The following is an 18,040-nucleotide window of genomic DNA, read 5'->3' as shown; positions in this document are numbered from 1 at the left end:
AATATTTTGTTAAAAAAAACGTGCTTTAATTACCCAATTTGATTTCTCATCTTTTATATGCTCGGGGGCCATATGGCGTGTTTTTAAATACTTGCCTTATTTTATGACAACGGTATCTTCTGTGGGGTTGTTTTTCGATCCTTTGTCTTAATTTGACTTTTTTGAAATCCACGTGGCTTAATTAATATTTTAAAGTTTAGAGGCTATAGGCTAAGCCCTAAACTTCCGTAAAATTTTGGAGGCTAATGTTAGTTGAAAATAAATAAATAATTTAAAAGAAATGATATTTACAAATATAAAATATCTAAATATAATATATTTTTATTATTTTAAAAAATAAATAAATATGAAACACATATAAGAAAATAAATTTTTTAATAATAGACTCAATATTTTTTAAAAGAAATACATAATACTTGAATTTTATTTTATTTTTTAAAGTATTTTTTAACATCTTTAATAACTAAGAAAAAATTGAAAAAATATACAATTTTATTAATAATCACTTATTTTAACCATTAAATAAAAAATTTTAAAAAATAAAAAAATAATAAAAAAGTGATAGAAGAATAATAAACCTATCATAATTCATATAATTTATCTTTATAAAATACATTATAAATAAAAGACATGATTATGATATAAGTAAAGTTTAATTATTATAATACTGTTTCAAAAATTATTAAATTCGATTTTAAATTTAAATATACGTAACGAACGTAGGGTGAGAATATGATTAGGTCGGGTAGGCCATAGCCGTCATCCAAATTTAATTATCCACGTACAGCGAGCCCCCACCTAAGCCAATAGAGAGAGAGAGAAACCGACAGGTGATGACAGCTTGGATTGCAGAGGCACCATACAAACGGAAAATGACAATCCCGCTGAATCCCCCTTCATTTATCCCACTATAAAATTTTTTTTTTATTTTTATTTTTTTTAGTTTTTTATGTAGTAATTAAGAAAATATTATTGTGAAATTTTTTATTTTTTAAAAATATTTAAAAGTGTTTTCTAATTTTTTCATATTATTTTTTTAACACTTTTAAATATTTTTAAAAAAATTAAAATTTACAATATTATTAAACAATACCTTTTTAATCACGATCAACATATTTTTTATAAAAATACTCTAACGGGCGGGATTCCTGACCCAAACGGGTAAAACAAGTTATCCGGTGGAAAAACCAATACCAGTGAAAAAATGTCCATTGGAAACTGTGTCGTTGAGCCCATGTGGACGCACCGTAGCAATTTCCCTCGTGCCGTTTCACCGGCCATTTCCGGTAAACCCTCGCGTGTTGTCTTTTGCGTTCGGGAGTTTGGGACTTCGTTGTTGCATCTCTACAAATTCTCTCTCTATCTCTTCTATAAATATTTAGCTGCGCCCAACATGTGGTTTTTTCCTGTTCTTCTTCCCTCTTTCTTTACTGTTTCTCCGCCGAGGGCGACTTCCCGGCAAAATTGCCGGCAAACTACGCCGTATAATCTCATCCGCCCTTTCCCACGCTATTTCAGGTTTGCTATCGATTTCCGGTACCCTTTCTTCCTGTCATTTATTTATGTATATATTTCTGTGCGGAACTTTCTCAATGAAGCTTAGATCTGGTCCTTTACGTGAGGTTTGGCCAATTTTCTTCAGCTTCTTTCGCGGGACTTTAAAAACAGAGTTTTTAATTCCCTTCTGTTTGTGAAATAATGGTCGTTGTCTGTGATTCATTCTGAATATGATTTTGGTTGATCTTGATCTGTCATTGGTAACAATCTTTTGTATTTTGTTTACAGTTTGCTTTGTGTGATCTTTTGAGTATTTTTTTAGGTCTTTTTTAGTACTGAAGAATTGGAAGAGATGGAAGGGATGGGACTTCGAAACGTGAGCTCGCATTGCTCCATCTCAGAAATGGACGACTACGATCTTTCGCGCCTTCTCGGTAAGCCTAGGCTTAACATCGAGAGACAGCGATCATTTGATGAGAGGTCGCTCAGCGAGCTTTCGATCGGTCTCACCAGATGTGGCTTGGATAACTTTGAGAGCACGTACTCGCCCGGTGGCAGGTCGGGTTTCGATACCCCGGTTTCATCGACTCGGAACTCATTTGAGCCCCATCCAATGGTTGCTGATGCCTGGGAAGCACTTCGGCGATCTTTGGTGTATTTCCGAGGTCAACCGGTTGGGACGATTGCTGCTGTCGATCATGCCTCGGAGGAAGTTCTTAACTATGATCAGGTAAAACTTTTAGATCAAACAATGATATTCGTTCAACTTTGATAACCAGACACAAGACCCAGCTAGATTTTTTTTTGATAATTAAAATTTATTAATATCAATAGGCATCGCAAGTACATTAAATGGATACAAGTTAAAACACCTAGTTCGGGTTTAGAAATAGAAACAATGAAAATAATTCTAACAAAACCCTAGCCCAAGCCCAAAGACGCCCCTTCCCCGAATCACCACAAATGCACCAATGCCCACCCATCAAACCAGATTTTGCCCATACACCAAGCTGCTGTAAATTCCCCAACACACTCCTCAATACTTGTAAACTCTGAATGAGCCTACTAAAAATATAAAATTGGTTCATACTTCCTTCTGGTCATCCCTCGATTAGAACTACCTCCCTTAGTGTCATAGTTGATTGCTCAAGTAAGACACTTTAACTATTTGCTCTTAGATCTTGATTATGTGCCAAGTACATGACCCGCCTTTATTGCAGTGAGTAGTGCTGTGTATTGGTCCTCAATTCCTTCGTAGGTAATCCCCACACGGCACTACCCATTTACTACTTATAAAAGATTTGAATTTTTTTTTTTATTTTTTTATCATTTTTAAGGTTTTTTTTAATATCCTTAATCATTAAGAAAAAATTAAAAAATATATAATTTTATTAATAATCACTTCCTTAATCATTAAGTAAAAAAAAAAAAAATTAAAAAAAAAAATCAAATACAAAAAGAGTAGTAAGTGGGTAGTAGGAGGATTGTAACCCTATCATTTTCCATCCCCACACTATTGTATCTCTTTTACCTTGTCCAAAACCCAAGTTGATGATGAATCGGCTATATTGTTAATCATTGGAAGAGATGTTAGGGGATCAACATCTTCTATCGACTCTGCTCCAAACTGTAGGCTAGGCCCTAAAGATTCCTCCTCCTAAGGCACTAATGATAGCCCCATCCCTTCCTCCATACCAACATCTTCTCGCATCTCCTCCACAACGCCATTAATTCTGTCACCACCTTGGCTATGTGTCGACCCCCAAGGTGCCTAAGAAGGTACCAAGGAACTGGTTCCCTCCGACATGGTTGGTGGAAACATGGTCGCAGTTTGAAGTTTGGGGTTAGGGGAGACTCCCCCACAACTCGGCAATACCTCAGGTTTCGTTGTGGGTGTCATTGATTCGATGAAAAGAGCACTGACTGGCCAAACCCAACTTTCTTTTTTCCTTTATCTAATTTTATAGCATTCGGCCCATCACTTAACACACCAAGCCCACCCTTATTGTGCCTTACAACACCTTTACCACCTCTTAGCACACCTAGCCCTTCTAGTTTTGCTGATAACATGGCAACCTCTACCTTCAACTCAGCCAGTTGGTTTTGCATCTCTTTTAAAGTACAGTACATGTCATTAGGAAGACCCAAGCCCAAGTTAGAAGGGCTGAGTTGTCCATGTGCAATCTGTAAAGGCTGCATATTCTTTTCACTACTTTCCTTCTTGCCCCTATTAGTGAATTGAGTCATCGAAGCAGGAGCTAGATTTTGGGAGGATTAAAATATTAAGAATTTCTTGAAATTGGAAATATTTTTTATATTAGTCAAGGATATTATTATTATTTTTATAACTAATAAGAGATTTTTTATCAAGAATAGGCATAGCCCAAGTATACAGGATGTATACAAGAGGAAATACCTACATACATTTACCAAGAATAGGCATAGCCGAAGTATACAGGATGTATACAAGAGGAAATACCTACATACACTAACCAAAAATGACTAAAGTAAATCCAGAAATTCTTCAACATTCATTACAATAGCCTTAGCCCACAAACCTAAAGTATTAAAGAAAAATTCCCTAATTTCTCCCATCGAACGTTCTCTATCTTCAAAATAACTCCCATTCCTCTCCAGCCATAAACCCCACATCAAACACAAATGAATCATTTTCCAAATGGCAACAACACGTTGTCTCCCTTCTACACCTCTCCAACAAGCAAGTAGATCCACCACCTGCCTAGGCATCACCCAAGCTACACCCATCCTACCAAAAATCTCGTTCCACAAACTCTTAGTCACCTCGCAATGAAGAAAGAAGTGGTTTACTGATTCACCATCTTTCTTGCACATGGAACACCAATCTATAACGCAAGTCCACGCTTACGTAAATTTTCCATGGTCAGAATTTTATCAAGAGACACCAGCCAATAGAAGAAAGCCACCTTACCAGGCACCTTAACTTTCCAGATGCTTTTCCAAGGGTAGTCACAAACACCTTCACAGGTTAACACCTTGTATAGGAATGACTGAAAATCTGAAATTTCCTTCATGAATCCATAGCAAGCTATCCTTCCTTCCTCGAACAATCTTCAAAACTCATATAATCTACCAAAAAAATCAGAGATTACATTCACTTCCCAATCATGCACATTTCTCACAAAATCAACATTCCAATGAGGACTATTATTCATAAAAGAAAAGCAATCAGCCACTGTTGCATCTTGGTGCCTTGCGATCTTAAAGAGTAAAGGGAAGACATTTTTGAGTGCTGTTGTAACAGAAGCTTCCTTTTATTTTCCGTGTTCCCAAACTCCTCCATGTTCAATTTCTTCAAATCTTATTTTAGAGCTTTGAGTTTACCAGCCAATAAAAAACTCGGAGTACTAGAGAACGTATATGAAGACCAGCATTGCCTCACCCTATCCACAAAACCCTCATCCTCCAGCCACATATTTTCAAATTTAAAGTACTTGAGGCCTCCACTAATATCCCCACAATCCAACATAATGGGATAGTGGTCAGAACATATTCTTGGTAACCTTTTCTGATTCATGTCAGGAAAACAATCCTCCCACGAAGCCGAAACCAGAAATCTATCCAGCCTAGATCATGCCATTCTATTGGACCACGTAAAATACCCTCCTGCCATTGGTAAATAAATCAACTCTAACTCGAAAATAAAATCAGAAAATCAGTCATCGCATTAGTAAAATGAGAATCCCCTACTCTCACTAGGAAATCTCATAATGTTGAAATCCCCTCCAAAACACCAAGGAATATCCTAACAGCAGCAAAGGCCCGTCATTTCATTCCATAGATTTCTCCTATTATTCTCCAAATTAGGGCCATAAACTCCTGCAAAAGCCCATTCTAGTCCATCATCCTCATTCTTAAAATGACATGCCACCAAGTATTCTCCCACATAATTATCTATCAACTCCACAACCCTCCTATCCCACATAACAATGATTCCACCTGATGTCCCATCTGACACTAATTCCACCCACCCCACACAATGACAACTCCATAAACTACTAACAATTGATGGATTAACAAACTTTAACTTGGTTTCATGAGAACAAATCACATCACCTCTCCACTTGCAGACCAAATTCTTCACCTGGATAAGTTTTCTATAATCATGAAGTTCCCATACATTCCAAGAGATTATCTTTGGTTTCATTAATAACTGTTTGCAGCCCTTTCCTTGCCTTTATCTCTAAAGGCACTTCCTCCCCTTGCATTATAATTAATAGAGCATGACAAATGCTTCAATTCCCTCTCCTATTTTGAAGCCGATTTAGCCAATGATGGCTGACCAGCCTCAATAGCTATAAGGAGAGCTCTAAATTTTTCCTCATAACCATCGCAAGAAATTCCCACGTACTCCTTGATTTCTTCCACCTTTCTTAACCCCCAATCAGAGAATTTATTATTCCATTCAATTCCTGGAGGGATAGAGCACAATGTATCAGGAACAAAGTCCCCAAATTCATTGTCCTCAGAACTTTCCCCACCACAAAGCACCAATTGCATCTCTAAGGTACTGTTTGGCCATTGGAATTTTTCATCTCAAACACAAAATTCTCATCTCATCATTACAACTTTCCCAAATCCCCATACAAAATATAATAAACAATTCAACTTTTTCTTAATTTTTTCAAATCCCAAAATAATAATAATATTAAAATATAATATTTTAACATTTAATCTTAAAACTCAAAATTCTCATTTGAGAATTCTCAGTGGCCAAACAGAACCTAAATTATTAAACTGGGCGCAAGGGACCCCAAGGTCAATCTTCTTGGCAGACCCAGAGAGCTGCATAATACCTATAACTTCCTCCACTTCTTTACACTCTGCCACCTGCACAGCACCACCAAAACATAGTTTAGGAGAAGACAATGACTGATTCGACCCCTCTCGATCAGTTTCTTGTTGAAAATTATCCTTCAAAACTATGGGAATTGAGGAAGATGACTGGCCTCCTTCACTGGAGAGACAGTCTTTGCTGGAGTACCCTCAGATGGGTCCTCTACTGTCATCGACCCATTCCGTGTAAAAGATTCTTCCATCTGAGCCATTGGAGATCTGGGTTGGACCACCACAGTTATTGGGTTCCTCAATCTTTGTTGATGATGGGATTCCGATGAGAATCTCTGTGCTGGATTACCCCCAGTTGATTTGCCCGCCGTTGATGACCCAATCTGTGAAGATGGGCCTAACATTAGAGCTGCGAAAGCCTTGGGCTGAGCAAACACTCCTCTTGGGCTTTTGGGACACTGCTGCCCACAAAGAGGCTTAGCCCTCCATTGATAAGATCTATTTACTGGGCCTCAACCCAGCCCATTGCCCTTAACTTTAGTTCCCATAGGTCCATACAACGTCCTCCTTACTTCCTTTTCCTCTTTAATGCCTAATGGATCCTGGCCCAAGCCCATCAAGAAGCCCAAGCCCCCCATCTACTGTCATCAACAAAGAATTGACCTTCTGTTACCATCTGATGAGCTTTGCCCAAACGTGCCAAAGCAACCCTTCAACTTCTCTGAACCTCTGCAACACTGCAGAAGGCCAACCATCAGTCCCCCCCATCGAGTAGATTCTGCTGGAATTCAACATTTGTACCTTCCTTCCTTTTCTTTCCACCGACCCCTGATCATCCTTCCTAATATTATCATCTCCATTTTATGTCGAGGACCAGAATTCCTTAATCCAGTTTTCATTACTTCTGCCTGGTAAGAAGCTTCCGGAGAAGAATGAGCACCTCTAAAAGACGTATCTGAAGAAGCTGAGACAGAGGAATTTGAATCAACTAACTCTCTCATTTTCCTCACAGAAGCAGCCCACCTACTCCCTTTCCACCCTTTAGGAATCACAAGGATACCCTGCCCCTTACCAGTGCCAAACTCAATCAACTTCACAAACCTACCATACGAATTTTTGCACCTTTGGACCAAGAAAACTCTATTTCCTTCTCTTCTAGTCTGTTAAGGTTCTCTTTTTTCTGAATGTCTCAAACAATCCTCCACGACCTTAGCCATCCAAAGAACCATACCTCCACTGAGATAAAGAGTCTTCATCAACTTCCTACTCTTGTTAGAGATGCAGAAAAAAGTTGCCACCTTTCCTACTAAATTCGAAAAACTTAGCTTCAATCCAGAAACTACCCTTCATCTCAATAGGCTTAGCCCATGTACACAGGACTTATAAAATTAAAAACATTGGATTCGGTATTAAAACCCACTTAAAAGTTTGATTAATGGTACTGGAGAATGCAGATCTCCTTATAAACTTAGGGGAGGTTGATTGCGATTGGAAAGGATGTAATTGATCAAAATTTCACAACCAATAGTGGAGATCTTTTCAACACAAGTGGGAGCTTAAATGCTAATTCAAGCCTAAAACACGTTGCATGGTAGAACTAAGTGTTCCAAAAGTTACTTGTGGCAACAATCCTTTTGAGACCACCACAGGGGTTTTAGTTGGAGAAAATAGTCTTGGAAATTCATAAGAGTTGGCTCGAGTGGTAAGGACCTTGGTTTTTGGGGTATGCTCTCCTAGGTCTAAGGTTCAATTCCAAGGGTGCAAACAATTTTTAGGGACTGCATTCCAACATTGAAAACTCAATGATTTACTTGATCTGTGCAATGTGGGCAAATTAGGTGGGTTCAGGGTTTAACTGGGTAAAAAAAATTTTCTTTGGCGTTCCTTGACATAAAAGAAGTCTTGGATACACTTGTCAGAAAAAAATGATGATCCATTTATTATATAAAATTGAAAATTTGATCTCCATTAAAGGAATCATTCAAAAATTGATTAGCTAGACTTTTGTGTTAATGATGAGAGGCTATGACTGTGTTATATGTTATGACCTATTCATGTCTTGTGAATCTTTTACCCGATCAGTGTGTTGTTGGTGCATTCTGTGGTCCAGGGTTTAATTGAGTAGAAGACATTTTGCACTCGAACTGTCTCTGAGTTTCTCATTATCAACTATATGTCTTGTGAATCTGATTTGATATTTGTTTTCAGGTTTTTGTACGAGATTTTGTACCTAGTGCCCTTGCTTTCCTGATGAATGGCGAGCCTGACATAGTGAAGAACTTTCTCTTGAAGACTCTGTGCCTTCAATCATGGGAGAAAAGAGTCGACCGATTTAAACTTGGGGAAGGTGCAATGCCAGCAAGCTTCAAAGTTCGTCATGATCCTATTCGAAAAGCGGATACTCTAGTTGCAGATTTTGGTGAAAGTGCTATTGGGAGAGTTGCTCCTGTTGACTCTGGATTTTGGTGGATTATTCTTCTCCGAGCATATACAAAGTCTACAGGGGATCTATCACTTGCAGAAACGCCAGATTGTCAAAAGGGGATGAGGCTTATTTTGAGTCTATGTCTGTCAGAGGGGTTTGATACATTTCCAACTCTGCTTTGTGCAGATGGATGCTGTATGATTGACCGAAGAATGGTAAGCTGTCTTTATAATACTTTTTGTTCAGATATAATCCTGATGTTCATTAGCTGTTCGTTTACAAAACTTTTTGGTGATTCGTATGAAATATCACGTGACTTACTATCATCATAGGAGTTTCCAGGGAAAGCAATTTCACTCACTAAATGTCTTAGTCAACACTTGGGGTATATTTTTTAGAAGCAGAGTGACTGAGCCAGTGAAGTATTAGCTGGATGACTTAAGTCTTTTATTTATTTATCTTTTGGGTTATGTGGAATGGGGTCTACATATGGTGGCCTCATCAGATTACGTCGTTCCTTCATGGTTAGTAATGATGACAGCTATTTTCTTTCAATTTCTTTGAATTTATGTTCTTTGGCAGTGCTGAAATATACTGCAAAAAAGAAAAAAAAAAGAAAAAAGAAAAAAAAAAGGTATACAGCAAAACAAAGATTAGGTGTTTTGAAATATTCTATTAAGCATAAGATGATATTTTCATAATTAGCAATTCTTCTTTCTAGTTGTTGCAACAGAGTTATCATTTGTTTGTAGAAACCAGGGGACCCTGAACAAATTCTTAATTGGAAGGGCACCTGACAGATTTCTTTCTGTGTTGATTAGCTTATAGCCTTCTATGAATGGATTACTCAATATTCTCCTTGTTCTGTGCATACTTTCGTAACTTTTTGGTGTGCTTTAGTCAGTTTTGTGGGTGTTACATGGAGATTCAAATAATTTCTTCTATTTATTTACGTTTATTTGATTTCTCAAGTATGCCAAGGATATTTCCAGTTTAGTATTGCTAATTAAATGACCACCAACATTTTTGCATCTTCCTTTTGTGCTCTGTAGGGGTCAATCCCTCATTGTAATTTAGCTGTCCTTTTATATCTTTGTTCAATGAAGAAGCTGGCTTGTTTATATCATTCACTCCACTTCTATGCTAAATAGGGTTTGTAACCTCAGATACTTGCAAGCAAACGAAGTTGCCATTTTTTTCTCTCAGCATGGCGAATTCCTCGTACAGTCTTTTAAATAGCAAGCCTGTTGAAAGACTGTACAAGGAATACTAGATATGGGCACGCAACCAGAGCTACAAATACAAAGTGCCAGTTTTTTTTGCCTCTCCCCTCCTCCCCATTCTTTTCATAAGTAACGCGATTGGATATATGACAGCAATACACTGACAAGTAGACTGCTTATTCTACTGTTGAGTCAACATTATTTACATCTTGCAGGCTGCTTATTCTACTAGTTTTGCTATGTGGTTTTTATTACTTGTTCCTTGAAATGTTCTCTTTTTGACCTTCCATCAGGAGCTTTGATCCTAAAGTTTCTTTCTTTCCCATCATCGACAGAAATAAACATAATTCAAGAAACATAATTAAAAAGTTTTAATCTTTTTGCTACATTCCTTTCTTTTTTTAATGTTTGTGTTTCCTTTACAACAAAAGACCTTATATGAAATTGTTATCTGTTTTTGTTCTCTTGTTCTGTTTCTTCATCTGATAATGTAATGCTCTTCTGATTGTCTTCACCAAGATCTTTGAGGTCTGTATGAACTCTTATAAAATTGTGTAAAAGTATTTCCTTATATATAATACCTGCATGAACTCTGTTGCAGGGAATATATGGTTATCCAATTGAAATTCAGGCACTTTTCTTTATGGTATTGAGATGTTCTTTGGCAATGCTTAAACCTGATGCAGAAGGAAAAGAATTTATTGAGCGAATTGTTAAGCGTTTGAATGCTTTGAGTTATCACATGCGGAGTTACTTTTGGCTTGACTTCCAGCAGCTAAATGACATTTACCGTTACAAGACTGAGGAGTATTCACACACTGCAGTAAATAAGTTTAATGTTATTCCTGATTCAATCCCAGACTGGGTGTTTGAATTTATGCCGACACGGGGTGGTTACTTTATTGGAAATGTCAGTCCTGCAAGGATGGACTTTCGATGGTTTGCTTTAGGCAATTGTATTGCAATCTTATCTTCACTTGCAACACCTGAGCAGTCAATGGCTATCATGGATCTTATTGAATCTCGCTGGGAAGAGTTGGTTGGAGAAATGCCTCTGAAAATAGCTTATCCTGCAATAGAAAGTCATGAGTGGAGAATTGTAACTGGCTGTGATCCCAAGAATACCAGATGGAGTTACCATAATGGAGGATCTTGGCCAGGTTTGCCTCTCTTCTTCTCATCAATTTTTCTATGTTAATATTTAATGAATGCTAAGTCCAGTTAGGCCAAGTTAAGTGGGTATGATTTTTCATTCATTCCATTCACTCTTCTCTCTCCCTCTCTGTCTCACACGCACACAAGAGGAATCAAAACGATATGATCTGGAAGAGCCATGTCTGAATGGCAAGCTACCCATTCCCTTTCTGTGCATGTTAGGTTTAGCCATGTAGGTGAAATTGGATCTCATTCAGTGTGAAGCAAAGAGCTATTCCTGAATCCAATGATTATATTTAAAAATCTCATACACGTGCCAAAAGATGTTTGACGGGCTATATTTGATAGGGAGGCTCTCTCATGGGTTCCCTTCTTTCTTTCTCTTCTCACAGACTAACTTGCAAAGAGGTGGACAATTGAGAGACAGTTGTTATTGTGCCCAATGGAAGAACTAGATGGGTGAGATAGTATATTTGGAGAAGAAATAAAACAATTTTCCAAACTTTTCTATGGACCTTTATATATGGCTCCAGACAATGCTTTCTTAACAATCTGTCCAACTTTTGAATTTGCATAATTTAACCAACCATATTTTATAATTTGCTAGTATATTCTTCTGTAGACATACACTCCAAATCCCATCCTTCGTAAACTCTTGTTTCTTTATCTATCAAATCCATGATTTTCCCTTGAGTTTGGCTTCAAAAAGTGTAATTTGCAACCATCACTGATGTTATAACTTTATTTTTGATCAGTGAACAAAGTTTTATGGATAATAATAGGCAATAGCCCACACGGACATACAAGAGCACATTGATGTTATAACTTATACCAACAGAAATCACTCTGCATACTATCTATGCGATCATTAGAGATAACTCTGCCAAATTCATTTTGTGGTTTTGAAATAATCTTCTTGGCAACCCTACTCTACGTATTAACAAAATAATATTTTGTGGTTAATTAGTGATAACTCTGCTGAATGAGGAGGGTTCGTTAGCATCCACTGCTCCAATGTTTTTAGGAAAAAGGGCTATGAAGGCCTTAAGCCATTTCTTAAATTCTTTGTTGGTATGGAACTCTTGGAATACCCTCATAATGTCTTTAATGTCATCCTAACTAGCTACAAGGAAAGTCACAATAAAAATATCCAGGCCTGGTGCTTTGTCACTACTCGTACTTTTTACCATTTCATGAAGTTCACTTTCTCCTAATAGTCTCTGAAGCCATGTGACCACCTCTTCCTCTTAAAACTTGAGTGCAAATCCATCAAATTTGGGCCTCCATGCACTCTGCTCAGAAAAATATATGGATAGTACTACACAATGCGATTCTTAATCACAGTTTGATCAAATGAGGCCAAAGGATCAAGCAGGAGGATCTCAACGGCGTTATTTCTCCTATTTGAGTTAGCTATTTGCTGGAAAACTTCATATATTTGTCTCCCTCTTAATATCAGGTCCCTTGATTTGCCCCTCCTAGACACAGATCCTCCCTCAGGTGACCCTTTCTAGACCAATATTCACTAGGCTTTTCCTTCTCTTCCAGATTGTACTTTCTCTCCACTTCTACACCATACAAACTCTGTCACTCCTCTGATGGAGACTTGTTCGGATGCTTCACATTGCCGAAGATTTGATCATTCTGTTTCTTTAAGTAGTGCTTTGGAGCCCTTAGTGCGAGCCAAGATAAAGCTTGCGGTTCGTTGGAAATCGCAACTCTAAATTCTTTGAGTAGACTGCTACATTGGTTAATGAGTGCAATCTTAATTGAATTGCACCAAAGTCCACACATCAGAGACATAAACTCGTGAAATTCATGAAATAAAACCCATGGCTCAGTAATTATAGAGTTCTATGACTACCTTTGAGTCTTTAGAACCAAATACATTGATACAAAATAAAATAATAGATAATGAGGTGTTAGGTAGTTCACTTGGTCTTGGGTCAAAATGGTCTGTTACTTGGTTTATAGTCTTAGCCTTTGAAGAAGTGGTTCTATATCTAACCATGCTATTGATGAAACATCTTATCTCCTGCAATGAAGTATTAATATGGATAAAGGCTTTGAATTGAGAATGGATATTAAAGAATAGCGAATTATAAAATCATATTCTGATGCCACAAAATTATTGCACAGTTTCATCGGGTAGAAATGGAATTATGGAACACATCAATTCAGAATTGGAGTAAAATTATTACATTTTTTTTTTTTATAAGTAAAATGAAATTTTACTCAACAAATGTAATAGGCAAAGTCCATGTACACAGGAAGTATATAAAAGAAAACACCTAATTTCTTTCTATAAAGAGGAAAAAGAAAACAGAATATCATGAGCTGAAGCTCCGTCAAGCCCTATGGCAGAAAACCAATGCAATAAAGAAAATATAAAAGATTTCCAGATTTCCTCCATAGTGCGCTCCTTATTATTAAAGCATCGCTCATTCCTTTCCCGCCAAATACACCACGAGACACAAAGGGACCATCTTCCACACCGCAGCCACTTGTTTAGAGCTACGAAGCCCCATCCAGCATGCAAGCAAATCCACTACTTTCATCGGCATTACCCAAACCAACCCAACTCTGCTGAAAACACCATCCCACAATGCCTTTGCCACCTCACTGTGCATAAGTAAATGATCCACAGATTCCCCTTGTTTCTTACACATGAAACACCACTCCATAACCCTGCTTCTCAAATTATCAATTGTCAAAATGTTTTCAAGCGATGCTGTCCATACGAAAAACACAATTTTGGAAGGCACACGAGACCTCCAAATATGCTTCCATGGAAAAGGAGAACAAAGCTGAACAGTCAATACCTTGAGACTGTACCGAGAACTTTTTGCTACCCATATGCTTCCATGTCATTTTATCCCTCTCACTACCCCCAACCCACAGGGAATATAGGAAGCTGAAAAAATTAGTCACCTCATCAAGTTCCCAATCCTGTACAGCTCTAGTAAAACCAACATCCCACTGCAAGGTTCCATTAGAATGGACTAACAAATCAGAAACAGAAACATACTGATGAGCTGCTATACAAAAAATAATTGGAAACACACTAAAAAGAGCCCGATCACCACACCAAGTATCAAACCAAAAACGGATCCTTGAAGCCCTCACCAACCACAAAGTTTGTATGTTTAACAAAATTCTCCCATTCCTTTCTAATAAATTTCCAAAGACTCACACCATAGGTCCCCCTACCTCCTTAGAACACTCGCATCCATATTTCTGATCTATAACCTCCTTCCACAACGACTCCCCTTCCAATTGATACCTCCACAACCATTTCCCCAACAAGGCCTTGCTAAAACAACTCAAATTTTGAACCTCCAAACCACTATTTGAAATAGAAGAACAAACTCTATTCCAACTGACAAGGTGGATTTTAGTCTCCTCACCCATTCCACCCCACCAAAATGTATGAAATAATTTTTCAATTCGGTTTCCCACCCCTGTAGGCAAAGGAAATAAAGAAAGGTAATAAGTTGGAAGATTCAAAAGAGTACTTTTAATAAGATTGATTCTACCCAATGGAGGTCAAGATATTTCATTGGTAGAGCAGCAACTTTACACCCCAAAAACTCTGCCAAACAATTAATATTCTGCACCTCCCCCACCGGAACCATCTTCAACCCCCCCCCAAAAAAAAAAAAAAAAAAAAACAACAAAAACACAAAACAACAGCCTCCACCATTCGACTCAAAGCTTCCAATGATAATGACAAAGAGGAGAGGTGATAATGGATTCCCTTGTCTCAAACCTTGAGAACTATGGAAAAAACCACAAGGATTTCCATTAACTAACAATGAAAACCGAGCAGTAGTGATGCAATGTCTAATCCACGCACGTCACCTCTCTCCAAAACTACATCTCCCAAGCATATAGAAAAGAAAGTCCCAATTCACATGATGATAAGCCTTTTCCATATCCAATTTACAAATGACACTTGGGACACCCTTCCTCATTTGGCTATCTAAACATTCATTAACAATCAACACAGAATTAAGTATTTGCCTACCCCAAACAAAAGCATTTTGGGGTTTAGAAATAATTTTTTCCATCACTGTACTCATGCAATTGGCAAGCACCTTAGAAACTATCTTATAAACCCAGTTGGCAAGCACCTTAGAAACTATCTTATAAACCCACTTACAAGGCTAATAGGGCGAAAATCCTTCAACTTAGAGGCCCCAACTATTTTAGGAATAAGAGAAATGAAGGTGGCATTAAGAGACTTTTCAAACTTATGATAGGTGAAAAATTCCTGGTAAACCTGTAACACATCTACTTTCACAACAGCCCAACAAGCTTGAAACCATGGAAAAACCATCCGGGCCAGGGGCTATCTTTGATCATTCCACAAACCACCTGATAAACCTCGTTCTCCTCAAAGAGTTTTGCTACATACAAGTAAAGTTGCGTACTAATCTGCGTACCAATATTGATTCATTCATATTTAAAAGTTAAATTAGCATTGTTTTCAATAAAATCTACTTTTTGACCAATCACATTAAATTAGTGCACAATTATGCTTGCAAATAGATTTTTCCCTCCTCAAATGGTCTCTCCAACCAGCTTTGCAGAAAGAGTCCAATGAGTCAAAAAGCAAACCATCAATATTAGGTCTCTAATCAACCGTCTTGGTTAATAGAACTTCATAAAACTGCACAATATGATCCTGAATCTTGGAAGGGGATGAAAGCATATTATTATCAGAATAAAGCATCTCAATGACATTGCTACGCCTATGCGAGTTAGCCATTCTGTGAGAAGTTTTTGTACATTTGTCACCCTCTTTCATCCAAAGGGCCCTCAACTTTTGCCTCCAAGACATCTCATCCCTTAACAAAATTCTTTCAAGTTCAGTCACCACCTCTTTTTTCCTCAACATTGCCTCCTCATTCATAGCCTTAGTCTCCTCCCCATTAGTCTCCTCCCCATCCTTCAGAGCATGCAACGACTCCAAAAAGGAGTTTTTCTGATTATCAACATCCCCAAAAATTTCAACATTCCACTTCTTTAAATCATTCTTCAAGGCCTTTAGTTTACTTGGAAGGATAAAACTAGGAGTTCCAAACTGATAAGAAGTCTACAACTCCTAACCCTATCCTCAAACCTGTCAGCACCAAGCCTCAAACTGATAAGATTTTTTTTTTGATAGGTAAAAGAAGTTTTATTGATCCATGTAAAAAAAGCCACCTCAAACTGATAAGATGAGCTCATTTACATGTAATACTTGCTGAATAACTCTTTTCTGTTTTTCATTTGATCTTTTATTGTCCAAGAGTTTTATTGACTCCGAAGTCTATATTTAGGGTGTCACTCACCATGGAGTAAAACATTAGTTGTTCTTAGATCTCATCATGTAGTTCTCATTCTGGAACCTTGATGGTAGAATAGTACGAATTTCTTTAGTAATCTGAATTGACTAGTCCTTATATGGAATTCCAAGGTCGGAGGGAAGCAATCCTTCTAAAAATATCTTTCCATGATCTCGTTTTCCAATTCAAGTCAACAAATGCTTCTGTTTGTAAGGCACCAAAAAAGCATCTGAAGCATGCATTCTGAAACTTCTCATGATTAAGGCATATGATTTTCTGCTAGCACTTCCTTTCTCTGGAGGATGATGTAATTGATTAAGGAGTAAAATGTGAGTTGTTAATTTTCACCGAACATCATTCATATGCATTTTTATGTTCCTTCCATGTCAGCTAAACATATAAGCTCAATTCCTTGTGCTATGAATGGTGAGAAGTTACCTTGCTTTAATGGGCAAGTCTTTTGTAGCACTTTGTTTTGACTTTAAAGTAGTAACCCCATACCCTTAATATGTACAATTCACAATTTGTGTTCAAATCTGCTTTTGATGTTCATAACCCATTCTATTTTGCTGATACCTTTTTTCCCTCTTTATCTCGAGTGCAGTTCTTTTATGGCTTCTAACAGCTGCTTGCATTAAGACCGGACGGCCGCAAATTGCTAGAAGGGCAATCGAGCTTGCAGAGAGTCGTCTACTGAAGGATAGCTGGCCAGAATATTATGACGGGAAAAATGGGAGGTATATTGGTAAGCAGGCAAGAAAGTACCAGACCTGGTCAATTGCCGGATACTTGGTGGCAAAGATGTTGCTTGAGGATCCATCGCACTTGGGGATGATTTCCCTTGAAGAGGACAAGCAGATGAAGCATGTACTTAAGAGATCGTCTTCGTGGACTTTCTGAAAAAAGCTCAGCAAGAAAAAGAAACTAGCAGAACAGAATGGAAAAAATCAGGGGCTGAAGGATCATGTCATATCACTGCAATTCTTTGGTGGTTTCTGCCCTTCAGCTTTCACCAGAAGTTTAGTTTTGTGTGTACCATAAGGATATGCTGAGATAAGTGTTGTGATTTTCCAAATAAAAGGGACTTTTTTCTGTTGCTGTTTCAAACTTTGGGAGGCATTTTGCAAAAATGCTTTGGTGCTTTGTTAGCTCTCGACAGACTAAAATGGTGCTGTCAAGCCGTTGCATTAGCAGGAAAGACACACGGTGAATAATTTTAAATATTTTCTGTGGACATTTGTTTAAAATCTAATTGTTCTTTAAGATACTCTGAAAATCATTTAAGAGTCTTCTCATCCATTACATCATAGCTCACCAGAGCTTAGTGTACAATGCCCATTTCATTTGTTTGGTTTTAGAACTTTCAAGTCCAAACATTTTTTAAATATCAAAATATTTTTTCTTGAATTTTTTTTCATCTAAAAAAATAAAGAAGTTTTTACTTGCAAAAGTTAAAAATAGGTTTGAATAGATCGAGATCATTTCTTGGTCAGGTTTTGAGTTTGCTCTCTAATAGTTATTAGTTCCAGTCTTTTTAGAGTCACTTTAGAGTCACTGGAAGTTTACCTAGCTATTAACTTCAG

The 18,040-nt window shown here is 37.5% G+C and overlaps 1 protein-coding gene across 2 annotated transcripts; it reads left to right on the top strand.

Moving 5' to 3' along the window:
* Positions 1-1,359: 1,359 nt before the first annotated feature.
* Positions 1,360-17,756, top strand: LOC122299222 (probable alkaline/neutral invertase D). 2 transcript variants are annotated; one of them, XM_043109309.1, is made up of 5 exons: positions 1,360-1,518; positions 1,820-2,227; positions 8,533-8,964; positions 10,574-11,132; positions 17,062-17,756. In XM_043109309.1, the coding sequence occupies exons 2-5, from the start codon at positions 1,850-1,852 to the stop codon at positions 17,355-17,357; spliced, it is 1,665 nt and encodes a 554-aa protein (XP_042965243.1). In that variant the 5' UTR covers positions 1,360-1,518; positions 1,820-1,849; the 3' UTR covers positions 17,358-17,756. The 2 variants fall into 2 exon arrangements, with proteins under 2 accessions (XP_042965243.1, XP_042965244.1); XM_043109310.1 differs by having other exon boundaries at positions 1,381-1,518; positions 1,786-2,227.
* The last annotated feature ends 284 nt before the right edge of the window (positions 17,757-18,040 follow it).

This window comes from Carya illinoinensis, chromosome 16, assembly GCF_018687715.1.
Source record: "Carya illinoinensis cultivar Pawnee chromosome 16, C.illinoinensisPawnee_v1, whole genome shotgun sequence".
Lineage (NCBI taxonomy): Eukaryota > Viridiplantae > Streptophyta > Magnoliopsida > Fagales > Juglandaceae > Carya > Carya illinoinensis.
Note: the sequence above shows the minus strand (reverse complement) of the source record. Positions and strands in the feature narration are given on the sequence as shown.